This window comes from Nannospalax galili, unplaced genomic scaffold, assembly GCF_000622305.1.
Source record: "Nannospalax galili isolate Female #2095 unplaced genomic scaffold, S.galili_v1.0 scaffold120, whole genome shotgun sequence".
NCBI classification, from domain to species: Eukaryota; Metazoa; Chordata; class Mammalia; order Rodentia; family Spalacidae; genus Nannospalax; species Nannospalax galili.
In genome coordinates, this window is record NW_008350324.1 from 4,445,017 (window position 1) to 4,459,532 (window position 14,516).

Here is a 14,516-nt window from a genome sequence, read left to right on the forward strand (position 1 = left end):
GTTAGGCCAGACTGGCCTCAAACTCCTATGCAGCCAAAGATGACCTTGGACTTCTCTCCACCTCTGGAGTGCTGTGGTGCCCACAGGGGTGGGCCAGTCCTGATACTGGTGCAGAAGGAGGCCTAGCTGGCAGGAGCACCCTGGCCCTGTAGCTTCTGGGCCTCACCTTGACCACCTTGAGCACTTTGATGGGAGAGTTCCGGAAGCAGTTCTCCTTGAGGAACGAGCAGATAACATCCACGGCTTTCTTCACCTGGTCTAGGAACTGGCGGTTGGGCTGGAGGAATTCACTGATGAACTTATCCAGGTCCCCAGCCGGGGTCTGGTGAAGGAGGGCTGGCTGCCGAGAGAACCCAGAGGGGCTGGCTGGAGCAGAACACCAGGGACCCGCAAGCCTTGTCCCTTGACGTCTGTGGAGGACAAAGCTCTGCGGTCTTCCCGTGCCCCTCCCATACCCAGCTGGCCGGCATGTCCCAAGGGAACGCTGGAGGAACCCATGTTCTAGTTCTGTCCCCACCACTGACACAAAGCCTCAGTTTCCCCTTTACATGGGTGTGACCCCCCCTCCCCCCCATCTCAGTGGACCCTTTGTGTGGTAAGCAGATGTGTAAGATCTTATCTGTTGTGGTCCACATGTACTTTGTCTCTCAAAGATTCATGTGTTGCAAGTAGGGGGTGTTAGGACCTTTAAGAGGTGGAGCCTAAAGTGGAATGTGCTTTAGGGAGGGGTTAAGGTAGTCTTCATGGGAACCCTGCTGGGGAGTACAAGGAGAGTAAACCTGTGACATCCCATTCAACACTCACTCCTATAACTGTGATCCCATCTGCCATGTCATCCTCATCACATCCCAGCTTATGCCAGTGCATAACCTTGAACCACCTTCTTTATAAACTTGCCCAGCCTTGGGTATTTTGCTATAGTAACAGAAATATACATTTGGGAACAGTGAGTGGCTTATGCCTTGGGTTGGTTTCTCCAGATGCAGAGCCTGAATCTTGAGCAAAGGGTTTACTGGGAATGTGCTGGGAGACCAGAGATGAGGGAGGTAGGACAGAATCCTGGAAGGCTGGGATTCAGCCAGGTATAAGCTTTGGCATCCTCTCACAGGGAGTTCAGGACTGAGAACTGCAGCCTAGGGCTGATGCAGACCAAGGGGGCTTTTTTTCCCTCAAGTGTCACTAGGGCACTGGCTGGGACATGACTCTATGGAGGTCAGCTCTCCAGAGGGGCAGCTGTCAGCGTCAACAGCCAACAGCCCTAGCAACTGTGGAGGTGTGTCCTAGCAGTGAAGGGGACCCAGCAAGGGCATCCACAGTTGCCCACCACCTGGGGCCTTAAATTTTTTTTCAACTCTGTGTGTGTGTGTGTGTGTGTGTGTGTGTGTGTGTGTGTGTGTGTGCGTGTGTGGGCATGTGTATGTGTGCGTGTATATGTGTATTTGTGTGTATGGGCATGTGTAGAGGTCAGATATCAATCTCCTTTAGGTGGAGTCTGGGGTTGAACTCAGCTTGTCAGGCTTGTGCAGCAAATGCTTTACCCACTGAGCCATCTCAGTGGTCCCGGGGCCCTGCCTCTTACCATCACATCCCAGGATGGCACAGGTGTTCCGTCTCCACTCAGAAGGCAGGTCTGAGACTCCAGGGCTTTGGCTTCCTTGGCTAATAGCTCCCAGCTGCCTTGACCCACGTTCCAGGTGGGGTCGGCGGGGTCCAGGACTAGAGGGCTGGGGACAGAAAAGGTGAGCAGCAATAGAGAAGAGTCAGTGCACAGCAGCTGGGAAGGACTAGAATGGGCTTCAGGGGAACCTTATGACTGGCTGACTGGCTGCCTTGGTGAGAGCTACGGGGGGGGGGGGCTTAATTTGATCAATGGTATCTTATTGTATTGAGGAACCCCTTAATGTATCAATTTTATTGTGCTAATCAGAAGGGCTCAGGTTTCCTCCCTCTGGGGTGCCTGTGTCCAAGCTTTCTCATCAGAATCCAGAGGCAAGCACGGCAGGCAGGATGGGTGACCCTAAGCCTGCGATAGGCCGTCCTGGGTACACTGACTCCAGGAAAGCATAGGGAGATGGGACTTGAAGGGGGTACTGCAGAATGTGATGCACCTGGCTTTCCGAAGTTGTCCCAGAAGGTGTGCTCTGAGGGCTGGGTCCTCTGGGCTGTAGTTGACCGTCCAGTACACACAGAGCTTCTGGTGCTGCTGGACCAGCCCCAGGACAGTCTTCAGGCCTTCAGCCATGGGAAACTGCTCCTTTCTGCAGCCCTGCTCCCAGGCGAAGATGGTCAGGAGCTCCAGGGCATAGGCTGGGGGCAGGGCGGAACCTGATGGTGCTTTACATCCAGTGGCAACCTGTTACCCAAGGCAAACCAAAGATCGATCAATGTGTGTACCTACCTCAGGCTGGTTCATGGGACTTGGGGAGACAAGGGAATGTGTAAAACAGAACCCCAGGAAGAAGTAGATCATGGAGATGGCCTGGCTGTCGCTTTTCATTTTACAGATGGGGAGATTGTCTGGAGGAGGCGGGGACTTGTCCAAGGTCACACAGTGAGACCAAGAGCTCAGACTTATTGGGTTTTCCCCCATCTAAGAGAGTGAGGAACTGTACCGGAATGGGGGCACGATGTGTCCTTCTCAGCATCCCAACACCCACTCTAGCAGTTGGCAGATGTGGGTGCTTGTAGTTACTTGTAGAATACATGTGCCATGCCAACTAAATTCCCAGAAAGGAGTCACACCTAGATGTAGGGCTGACTGACTGACCAGAACCTCAGTGAGTGTGGGGAGGTTGGGATGATGCAGGTCCACAGCCTAATTATCACAGACTGCCTTTAGTCCTTTAACAGCCATTCATTACCCACTTCTGTGTGTGATCCAGCATCCTTGTGATTGTCACATGAAACCCTTTGGATGTGTTAACAGGCCACTAGCTTCTGTCAACACAAAAGATGTCATCAGATAGTTGAATCTGAGACCTACACCAGAGATTTCTGGCTTGACTCTAACCCATCCAATGCACTTGAGAAATGCTTGGATTTGTGACTTTTCTGTGTTCTGTTACCATTAAATGTCATGAAACTGCCATCACATTGGAATATGGGATTTGGTAACTTAAACCTGATCACTCACATTGGTTCCAGGTTAAACTAACTCAATGCCTTTGGCCTGAAAGTGGTTTCTTTTTCTTTTCCTTTTCTTTCTGTGGTGAGAAGGCATGCAGACCTTCAGAGATGGGCTTATAGGAGTGTTCCTGAGGTTGCTTGGGATTCAGCATAACTTGAAAAGAAATGGCTTGGAGGTGGTCTTCATCAATGGGCATCATGGGACGTGAAAAGGGAAAGAGACTGGCCAGTCAGGGATGGCGAACCCCAACTTCAGACTTGATGGAGAAAAGATACAGCGACTTCCAGAAGTGGGCAGGGAGTGGACAGTGGAGGAGCATCCTGACTGGGGCAGACAAAAGACTTGCAAAGTTGAGGACATGTCTGGGAAAGGGAGTTGCTGATTGGTTGGAGTGGTTGCCATGACAGTAACTGCTTCCTGGGAGGAGTCAGGGGCCCTCACCTGTTGGTACCAGTGCTTGACCAGCAGGATCAGGTTTTTGAGCTTGGCTGGGCGAGTGTTCACAAAGTCTCTGCGCAGCTCCGAGAAGCAGGCGGCATGCTCGCCCTCCTGGCAGCCACTGCTGAGGAGGGAGGCATAAACCTGGGGCTGAGGTTTGGCACCAGAACTCAGCTTCCCTATAGGAGTGTGGAACAAGTAGTGTGCAACTCTGAGTAGAGATGGTAGTGTCTACCAGCCCATCCATGCACGGTTATGTTAAATACTTATGACGTAATTAAGCTCAGCATTAATGGTAAAGCACTGCCATCAGTGGTAAGCCATAATATTGAATAAAAATCAGAACTATCAATTTGTTTTGGCAACAACTCAAGAAAGGTCTTATGTTCTCAGGCTGGCCTAGAACTCACTATGAAGCCCAGGCTGGCCTTGAAATTACAGCAGTTCTCACATCTCAGCCTCCCAAGTGCTGGGATTATAGGCATGTACCATCATGCCTGGCTCAATAGTTTTTGCTAATCCACCTCCTAACTCTGCAAGGAAGTTGATCTTGTCTTTATCGAAGTTGTATAAACGGAGGTTAAGGGAGTGAGCTCTGGAGATAGGCAGGACTGAACTGACATCCAAGCTGTGTGGCATTGCTTCTTTGGATCTTGGTTTCCTCATCTGTAAAAGGGGTCATGGGGCTGTTGAGATGGCTCAGTGGCTAAGAGCCACCTGTAACTCCAAATCCAGGGGATCTGACACCCTCTTCTGGCCTCTGAGGGCGCCCACACTCACATGTCCACATACCCCCACACATCATTCATACATACATACATACATACATACATACATACATACATACACACAATTAAAAAATAGAAAAATCAAAGAGGCTCATAGACTTGCAGGGCTATTATAAGAAGCATGCTCAGAACTGGAATTAGAGAACACTGTGTGTGCCGGTAAGCACAGCCTACTGCTGTTATTAATATGTCCATTTCCCGGATGAAAAAGCTTCCAAGGCATAAGAGGGAGCCTGGGATAGAGCCCTACCCGGTCTACCTGGCTGCTCTCTAGAATGGATGCCTTTTCCATGAAAAGTGACTCAGGAAGGTCACTTGACCACAGAGAGTGGCTCTGAGGGTTGCTACGGTTGGGGAGGGGTGGGCGAGTCCTCCATGAGAAACTGAGGCCCCGGTCTTGTGCTCAGTGTGAATGTGACTCCACATTTACAGCAAAGCATGCAGGGGAATCCCAGCCTGCTCCCCCCCCAAGGCTTAAGGTGACTGAGATTAGTGCAACTCAGCCCACAGCCACAGAAACTTCCATAGGAAAAGGAAAGACAACATCCCACCCACCTCATGGGCCCCCCAGTAACAAGACACAAACCACACGAGGAAGTGGCTTACCATGAGAGACGGGAGAATTGGCACTTTAAGAACATGGCACAGGGCCTAGGGGTACACACCCATGATCCCTGTAAACTCAGGAGGCTGAGGCAGGAGGATTGCAAATTTGAAACCAGCCTAGGTTGTAGGGAGACCCTGTCTAAATTAAAAGCGGGAAGATTAAGGAAGGTGGCAGGGGCAAAGCAGATGAGGTCAGGGACTGTTGAACAGGAATCTCAAAACAGAGATGAGGAAGCAGAGAGAATCAGTATTCCAAGAGCTGTGTGGGTAGCTGGTGCAGGGGGTTCAGAGGTGCGAATACCTCATAGTTAAAAGTTTGGTGATATGGTCAGTGCTAATAAGGTTTGATGACCCCTTTACGATATCCCAGAATGACTTTCTATGCTTGGTAAAGTAGAAAAATTAGGATCCTGAGGAGAATGGCAGGTACCAACCCCCTTCTTGGAAGTCCCCTGGGGACCCAGCACTCTCTCAGGCCCATGCTGGGCACCCTTACCCACGGCATCAAAGGCTGGCAGCAGACTGATGTCCATCCAGCTGTCTAGGACCGTGGACACCAGCTGGAGCTGCAGAACGCTGGGCTGGTTCTGCTCAGGAAACTGGAGGCTCAGGCCAGACCCTGGGTCCTGCCACCAGGCCTGCAGCTGGGTTTGCATGTCATGCAGGATCTCCACTCGGAGGGGACCCTGGTCCTTGAAGTCCTGGAAGTCCTTGAGGAAGATGATAAGTTCTGCATCGGAGCTACCCTTCAGGTCTGTGCCACGGCCGAAAGAGCCGCCCTGTGGAGGGAAGGGCCGTTCAGACTGGGGACCCTCCAGAAGCCAGCACCCTCTTGGTGACCTGGGATGAGGCTCTCTTTGATGGGCCTGAGCCAAGGTGGATGGCAGGAGCCCTGAGGCCCAGCTCTTAGGAGCCTAGAAAGCTGAGTCAGATTTACAGAACCTGCCTCATGGTCCACAGGGCCTGAGCATTGGCTGGCTAATGTGTAGCTACTGATAATGGGTGGCAGTCAGGGCAGTGGTCAGCGTCATCTCCACCTGTAGCCCCCACACACATCTGGAGCAGCAGTTATAAGTCAGCCAACACCCACCCTCCGAGTTAGTCACACAGGCACTCACTCATGCTCATTCAACTGAATCTGCCCCACATACTCATTTGTGCGGCACACATCTACATATGGAGGCTTCGTGGGCTTTACACACACACACACACACACACACACACACACACACACATTATTTGTTTGTTTTGTTTGTTTGTTTGTTTGAGACAAGGTCCCCTGTAGCAGCAGCTGGCCTGGGACTCACTAAATAGAACAGGCTGGCCTTGATCTCACAGAGATCTGCTGGCATCTGCCTTCTGAGTGCTGGGGTTAAAGGTGTATGTCAGTCACCATGCCTGGCTTTAAAAATGCATTTTTTTTAAAAAAAAAATGCATTTTTGATCTACAGTTTCTAGCTCAGGAGCTTATTGGGGTATGACCCCATTTTAAGTTGAGTAATGTCTATCTATACCCAGTCAGTAAATCACCCCTCCAGGGACAACCGAGTCCCCCAGCCAACCTCTGCTCTGGTGTAGACCCTCTTCTCCCTTGGTGGCCAATGGGTGACTTCACCTGCTGGACTCACCTTGCTGACCCTGGAGGTCCTGTGCACACACTTCTCCCGGAGGCAACGCAGGATGCTGTCGAGGGCCCTTCTCACCTGCTCCTGGAACTGGGGACTTGGCTTCAGGTGGTCCTGGATGAAGCGGTCCAGCTCCCTGCTGGAGATCTGAGACAGACCTGGGCCCATCCCTGGCCTGGGACCCATGATGTTGGCTGTGGCCAAGGGGCCGGGAGGTAGGTGGGAGGACTGTGTGTTTTCAGTGCTCAGTAGGTGACTTGACATATTCAGCGTTGTATCAAGAACAATCTTAGGACACGTGACTTTTTTGAGGCTCTTGCTGGCTTTACAGGCTGTTACGTTTGATATATTGGAGCCCTTGTCGACTGCTTTCGGGAGGCCTGGAGCCGGGTTTGAGGGCTGCATGTTCCTTGCCCTTGGCTGCCCAGTACTGTGGCTCTTGCTGTGTTCATGGGCCCCCTGGTTAGGGCTTCGCTGGATGGGGTGGCCCAGACCTGAGAGCCCAGCGCATGGAAGGCCCTGGAAGGCAGTGAAGGCACTTTATCAGGTGGGGCAGAGATTTCCACAGTCACCCAGCCCTCCTCTCAGTCCTGCCCCACCACAGCTGGGGAGACTGGGGCCCAGGAGGCTCACGGGAGATACGGGTCTTTGTGTAGATCAGGCTAAGGTGTCTTTCCGTAGGGACACAGGGCAAGGGCTCAGAGAGCTGATGATGTTCATCTCCCAGAGCTGGGAGACCAATGTGACATGCCTGCCACCCCCAATGCTGCACCCCACATCCCCAGCACATGGGTGCAAAGCTCGAGGTCCCACTGAGTCCCCCACTCACTGATCCCTCCCAGGGCTGCACAGGGACCCCAGCTGCGTCCAGGAAGCACAGTTGGTCACGGCAGTACTCGGCCGCCTGGGCCAGCACATCCCAGTGCCAGGTCTTCCCGTGGCCAACATCCCAAGTGGGATCAGCTGGGTCCAGGATCACAGGCCTGCAATTCCAGAGAGACAAGACAGCACTGAGCACGAAGGTCAGGATGAGAGCCAGCCTGGTGCGGCCCATCTCTGTTCTTTTCTGTCTGTGTGTCCTGGGGCAGATGATGGCCCTCCACAGAGCCTCAGTTTCTCATTTGTAGAAGGTTAATGGTTCCTGCTTCCCAGGAGCGATTGTGCTGAATTCTAGCTACACAGTGGAGTCAAAAGACACCAGGTCCAACCCTGGGACTCTGATTCAGATCCATGATTCATCAGTTCCCCTCCTGGGTGTGTGCATTAATTTAGTCATGTTCTTCAATGCACTAGACTTGTTTTTCTGACACAGGGTCTCACTATGTAGCCCTGGCTGGCTTGGAACTTGCTGTGTAGACCGGACTGGCCTCAAACTCACAGAGACCCACCTGCTGTGAATACTATACAGCAATGAAAAAAGTGGACCACAGTTATGTGACTAGATTTCAAAGATGTAACTGTCAAAGATGAAGTGCCAGGTCATCTTGGAGGATTCTGTTTAAATGAGATTTAAGACCAGACAAAACTGTAACAAGAGAAATCAGAATGGGCTATCTCTGCTTTGCTACTGACTGGGAGAGGCCCTTTGGGGTGCTGGAAATATTCTCCTGTAAACCTGAATGGTAGCCTTGCAGTCATGGGCTATCAACATGTATGTATGATGTCTATAAAGCTCACATGCAAAACATGTGAGCCAGGCATTGTTCTGTTTTTAAAACTCCCCCAAGTGATTGTAACTCCACTTAATTAATCAGGGTCAATTCATTTTCCCAAAGTCAGGGACAGGAGAGTGGGCAGTGGGGTCTGAGGACATACCTGGGTCTCTCAAGCTGCATCCGCAAGAACTTCCCAACTGTAGGGTCCTCAAAACCATAGTTTTCAGTCCAGAAAATGCACAGGTGCTGGTATTGTTGGATCAGGGCCAGGACGGTCCGGAGGCCTTGGGCCATGCTGAATGTGTGCTTCCTGCAGCCCTGCTCCCAGGCGAAAATGGTGACCAGCTCCAGGGCATATCCCGGGGGCAGTGCATCCCTCCTGGCCTCTTGTGCTTGCACCTGTGAGCAGCAAGGACAGGGCTTGGCTCAGCCACAGGAAGGAGCCTGAGCTGGAGCTCCCAGAACCTGCTGGCTGAGCCAGACAGGATGTTGCCCTAGTGGCCCAGGGTACCCCCGGCTTTCTCATCTGTCTGCTGTGGGGGCTCCAGACATGAGAGGTTGGGAAGGAATGCATCTCAGAGGACCAGCAGGGAGCCCAGATAAAGGCGAGGTGGGTTTGGGGCCCTGTCAGATGGGAGAAGACAGGATGCTCTGTATCCAGGGAGAAGGTTACTGGAGGGGAAGGTCAGGCTCCAGCTGTCCCTCTGGTCCCTTGTCTCTCTCCATCTGGACATGTGACTTCAGAGTCTGTACCAGGTGCCTGGGACCCCAGGCTCCAGGGAGAGAGAAACCATACCACCTCTGCACTGGCCTAGAGGGGCACGCTGACTCTTCAGAAGTGACTTACCTTGGTAGAGGCACCCAGCAGCCCTGCCCCTCTGCCCATTGTCTCTCTGGGTGCATGGCACACAGTCCAGGCACCCACCACTTAGGTGTTGGAAGAAACTTCTAGAACCCAGGAAGCCTGGCTCCACAGTTTGCTCTGACTTTCTGTTCTTCCTTGTCCTGTCCTCTCTCTCCATCCCTCCCTCCTTCCTTCCTTTCTTTCTCCCTTCTTTCTGAGATAGAGTCTCATGTAGCCCAGGCTGGCCTTGAATTCACTAAGTAGTCAAGGATGACCTTGAACTCATGATCCTCCTCCCTCCACGTCCTGAGTGTCCAAGTGCTGAGATCATAGGCAAGCGCCACCACATCTGGCTTCCTTTTTTTTTTTTTTTTTTTTTTTTTTTTTAACAGAGTCATGCTATGTAGCCTCTGCTGGCCTCAAACTCACTCCTCCTCGCCCTCTTCTCAAATGCTGGGACTAGAGAGAGAGATATGCGTCTGCCCCTAGAGAATCCTACTAACGTGGGAAGAACCTGAGATAGACAGACTCATGTGTTTCTTTACGTGCAGGTAGACAGAACAGAAACTTAGAGAAGGCTGGGGATTTGCCCAAGGTCACACAGCAAGTGAGCACCAGAATTAGAGCCTAGGATCTCTTCATAACCAGACGTGCTTGTCTACTGGAACGGCCAAGCTATATGCCCCAAGTTTTGGGGGTCTGGTTCTTTCATCTCTAGGCAGAGGCTGGGCACCCCCTTTCAACAGTGCACCAGGGTTGCCTAGCCAAAATGAGAGCTGGGGGCACTCCTGAGGCTGGGGGAGGACACAAACTTCTCACTACCTCACACCCTATTTAGGAAGGGAAGAGACCTGATTATGAAAAGCCAGAATTTTTTAAGGAATCGTGGGAGATTCATTTTAGGAAGTCAGGTTAGAGAGAGGTATCTTAAGACACCCAAAGAACAAATCATTCAAGAAAAAGATTAATATATCTTGTTACATTAAAATTTAACTATTTTTGGTGACAAATTACTTTTAAAGAAAGCAGAAGTACAAGATACAGACAAGAGAATACTTTTGCATTACATTTAGAATGACATCCAGAATAAATAAAGAACTTTCATGAATCAACAAGAAGGTAGTGCACAAGAGAAAATCTCAAAGAACATAAACAGGTGCTTCCCAGAAAGAGTATAGATAGCCACTAAACAGAAGGAGATGGTTGCATTAGCATGAAAGAATAAATCAGTTGATCTTAGGCTGTAGGCAGGATCCACACAAGAAGTGTCACCTGGAGGTACCAGTGCTTAACCAGCAGGATTAGGTTCTTGAGCTTGACTGGGCGAGTATTCACAAAGTTCCTTCGCAGCTCTGCAAAGCAGGCAGTGTTCTCACCCTCCTGGCAGCCGCTGCTGAGGAGGGAAGTGTAGACCAGGGGTTTGGGCTTGACTCCAGAGCTGAGATGTCCTGTGGGCATCAGGGCAGTGGGTTAGGAAGGGTGGGAAGGGCACTCTGGATGGAGAGTCCAGTCCCTGTGAGGGGGCAGACTTTGAAGAGGGGAGCTGGAGCCAGGGGGTCTGGCAGACCAAGAAGAGAGCCTGGAGTTTCCTGGGGTGCAGGAAAGAAGAGGGGATGTCTCTTCTCCCATGTGGCTAGGTGGGCCCTAGGCTAGTGGAATAGAGGCACCGAGAGCCTGACCAACCCTCTGCTCTGTCCTCCCTTGGGCAGGACAAAAACATTACTGCACACACCCCTAATTAAACTCTGCCTGGGAGGAAAAGGATGCTGGAGACACAAAGGCAAGAATTCAGACCCCTTGGCAGGGAGAGCTGATATTTTGGAGTTGGTCATTGTGGGGCAATTTTTTTTTTTTTTTGGTCTTTTTGAGACAGGGTCTCCCTGTAGCTCCAGCTGTCCTGGAACTCACTATGTAGACCAGGCTGGCCTTGAATTCACAGAGATCTGCCTACCTCTGCCTCCTGAGTGCTGGGATTAAAGGTGTGCACCACCATGCCTGGCTTGTGGGGCAAATTTTACATGTAAACCCTGATTATCTGTCCATCACAACCCTGTGAAGCAAGGGCAATTCTTCATCCCATATTACAGCTGAGGAAACTGAGGTACAGAGGAACCTCATATTGTACTCAAGGTTACATAGTGATGGAGTTAGGATTCAAAATCAGAGATGGCTGGCTTTTTAGCATGTGACTTTTTCTCTGCCCTGGGCAAAGCTTAGGAGGAGTCAGGACTAGTGAAGACGGTATTATGACGTATGTGTGTCCAGTGGTGGCTTGGGAATCCAAAGGCTGGGAACCTGCAGTTCAATCAACCGTGCACTGAAAATCCTCTAACAATCTGAACTGTGCCCTGAGTCACACAGCCTTTTCTCCTAGACACTATTCTCCAAGCTGTAAGGCGTTGAAATTGCAGTGGTGCATTCTGTAAAGATGTCTCAGACAAGGACTAAGTGAATCAGATGACGGTTTCTCTGAGCTGATTGCTTAAGGAGGCCGCACCATCATTTCTCAGGACATCCCTATCAGTAAGCAACATGAACTGTGCTTACACAGATTTGTAGTATATTGGGTGTTGTGGGTAATCCAGAGCTGAGGAATTCCAGAGGGGAGCTGAGGGTGTGGCTCAGTGGGTAGAGAGAGCTTCGCCTAGCATATACAAAGCCCTAGACTCCAACCCCAGTTCTGCATAAACTGGAAAAGATAGCACACAGCAGTGATCCCAGCACTCTGGAGGTGGAGGCAGGAAGATCAGAAGTTCAAGGTCATTCTTGGCTATGTAATGAGTTTGAGGCCAGCCTGGGCTACATGGGACCCTGTCTCAAAAACAAAACCAACAAACCCAAATTTCAAGTCAAAAAGCAAACAAAGTCCCTCAAACAACCACTATAATCACAAACTTCACAGGGGAGGTGGACTTTAGTGTCCTGGAACCCATCCCCTGTGTATTCAAAGGGATGGTCATAGCAGACATGGGATGAGGGAAGTAGGCCTCTGCCCACAGGATGATACTCACTTCCAGAGCACTGAGGTGAATAATGAATAATCTTGGGGCTGACTCTATAACCCTTGCGTAGTGTGGGGCTGTCTCCTAAGCACCCCCTGAGTATACATCTAATTCTGATTCCCATCCCCCACCCCTGCTTTGGCTAGATGGGAAATGTCCCAACAGGCTTGGGTTTCAAACACTGTCACTAGTTGGTAACTCCCTTTTGAGGGCTTTGGAGCTTTTAAGAGGCAAGGTTTGGCTGGAGGAAGCAGGTCACCAGGGGCAGGGTTTTGAAGGTCAGCCCCACCTCTGGTCCCTGATACAGCCTCTGCTTCGTGGTTGACAGCCTCTCACTGTGCCTTTCCCACTGTGGCAAACTAAAATCTCTCTGAAACTGGGAGCCCAAATAAACTCTGCCTTAAGTTGTTGCTGTTGGGAATTTTGTCACAGCCAGGGAACATAACCACCTCACTGTTCTCATTCTCGAATGTGACAAGAGAGATATACTTTGGAGTAACTCAAGTATAGCCATACATGTTGGAACATGCAAAAATCACATTAATAGCATAAGGGAAAATGGCAAGAATTTTCAGATTAGGTTTCAGATTAGGCCACATGTCTACTCAAAAGCCTTTGCTTTCAGGGCCATGAAGGGAGAGCTGAGCAGTTCTGCCCAAGGTTGAAGGAAACCATAGCTGCCCGTGAAAGCCAGGCACCTGACCCCAGGACAGCAGATCCAGGGGGATTAGGCCTTCCTGGCTCCTGTTAGGCCCAAACTTGATACGTTTAGAAGGGAAATGGAGGCCCAGAGAGGGTTAAGGGCTTTCCTAGGTCACACATCAAATTGGTGGAGGGCCGGGATACAATGACCTGTCTCTCTCTCCGTGAATGCACCCCTAACTCTGGTTTGGGCCAGGGACTCCTTACCCAGGACATCAAAGGCAGGCACCAGGCTAACATCCATCCAGCTTCCCAGGTCTTTGGATGTCAGTCGGAACTGCTTGGATGTGCTTTGTTCGGGGAACTGAAGGCTCAGGCCAGGCCCTAGGTCTCGGCCCCAGGACTCCAGCAGTGGCTGCATGTCTTTGAGGATCTTTGTGCTGTGGGCCCTCTGGTCCTCGTAGCTCTTAAAGCAGTCAAGGAAGATGACAAGTTCAGCATCACAGCTACCCCGGAGAGCTGTGCCCCGGCCATAGGAACCTCCCTGTGAAGCAAAAAGACAGCTGAGAACGGACCCTCCAGGTCTTGTCCCCACAGGGGCTGCTAACTGATAGGGTGGGCGTAGGGCTCCAGTCATCTGACACCAGGCAGGACAGGATGAGGGCCCAGGCAGTCAGGTCTGGGCATCAGGAGGAGCTCTTTAAATCTGTCAGTCCCTGATTGTTAATTGTTGGCAAGTAGCCTTTTAAAAAAATTTATTATTTTTATTTTATGTGTATGAGTGTATTGATTGCCTGCATGTATGTGAGTACACCTGTGCAACTGGCCTTTTTTAACACATCTTTTTTTAAAAATTTATTTATTATTTTTATTTTATGTGTATGTGTGTATTGCTTGCACATAGGTAAGTGCACCTGTGTTGTGCAATGCCCGAGGCAGACAGAAGAGGCTGTTGTTGGATCACCTGGAACTGGAGATACAGACAGTTGTTAGCTGCCATGTGGGTGCTGGGATTTGAACCCAGATCTTCTGCAAGAACAACCAGTGTTCTTAACCGCTGAGCCATCTCTCCAGCCCCCCACCCCAACCCCCGTGCAGCTAGCCTTTTAAAAATTACAGTCAGGGGCTGGAGCTATGGTTCTGTGGTTAAGAGCACTGGCTGCTCTTGCAGAGAACCTGGGTTTGGTTCCCAGAATCCATATGGTGGATAACAACCATCTGTAACTCCAGTTCTAGGAGATTCGGTGTCCTCTGACTTCCTTAGGCATTTCGTGACATGGATGCACTTAGATGCACGCAGACAAAACACATTAAATATAAATACAAATAAGTAATTTAAAAACTGAAATCATAGGCGGGGCATGGTGGCACATGCCTTTAATCCCAGCATTTGGGAGGTAGAGGCAGGTAGATCTCTATGAGTTTAAGGTCAGCCTGATCTACATAGTGAGTTCTAGGCCAGCTGGGACTGCAGGGAGAGACTCTGTCTCAAAAAGACAAAAAACACACACAAAAACAAATTTATTAAAGTTTTAAAGCAAGACATTGAAGAAAAATCCATGTATAGCCTGAGACTCAGGAGGTGGAGACAGGAGGATCAATAGTTCAAGGCCAACCTTGGCTACATAGAAAACAACTTTGAGGTCAGCCTGGGTCTGTCCCCGAGAGAGAAAAAGAAAAAAAGAGGAGTTGGAGGGGATGGGGGGGAGGAGGAGGAGGAGGAGGAGGAGAAGGGGGGGGGAGCAGAGAAAGGAGATGATAACTACACTTAAAAAGAGTCAGATAGGGT

General features: G+C 50.6%; 1 protein-coding gene across 1 annotated transcript in view; it reads right to left on the bottom strand.

Moving 5' to 3' along the window:
- The window catches only part of Oas3 (2'-5'-oligoadenylate synthetase 3), a 23,815-nt gene that overhangs the window by 6,213 nt on the left and 3,086 nt on the right, over positions 1-14,516 (bottom strand). Inside the window, exons 2-11 of the mRNA XM_029570589.1 lie at positions 12,995-13,271; positions 10,356-10,531; positions 8,400-8,638; positions 7,414-7,567; positions 6,588-7,103; positions 5,456-5,738; positions 3,569-3,744; positions 2,109-2,353; positions 1,580-1,724; positions 167-340 (exon numbers count right to left, since the gene is read on the bottom strand). Coding sequence (XP_029426449.1) covers positions 167-340; positions 1,580-1,724; positions 2,109-2,353; positions 3,569-3,744; positions 5,456-5,738; positions 6,588-7,103; positions 7,414-7,567; positions 8,400-8,638; positions 10,356-10,531; positions 12,995-13,271 — 2,385 coding nt within the window. The remainder of the gene's footprint in view (positions 1-166; positions 341-1,579; positions 1,725-2,108; positions 2,354-3,568; positions 3,745-5,455; positions 5,739-6,587; positions 7,104-7,413; positions 7,568-8,399; positions 8,639-10,355; positions 10,532-12,994; positions 13,272-14,516) is intronic.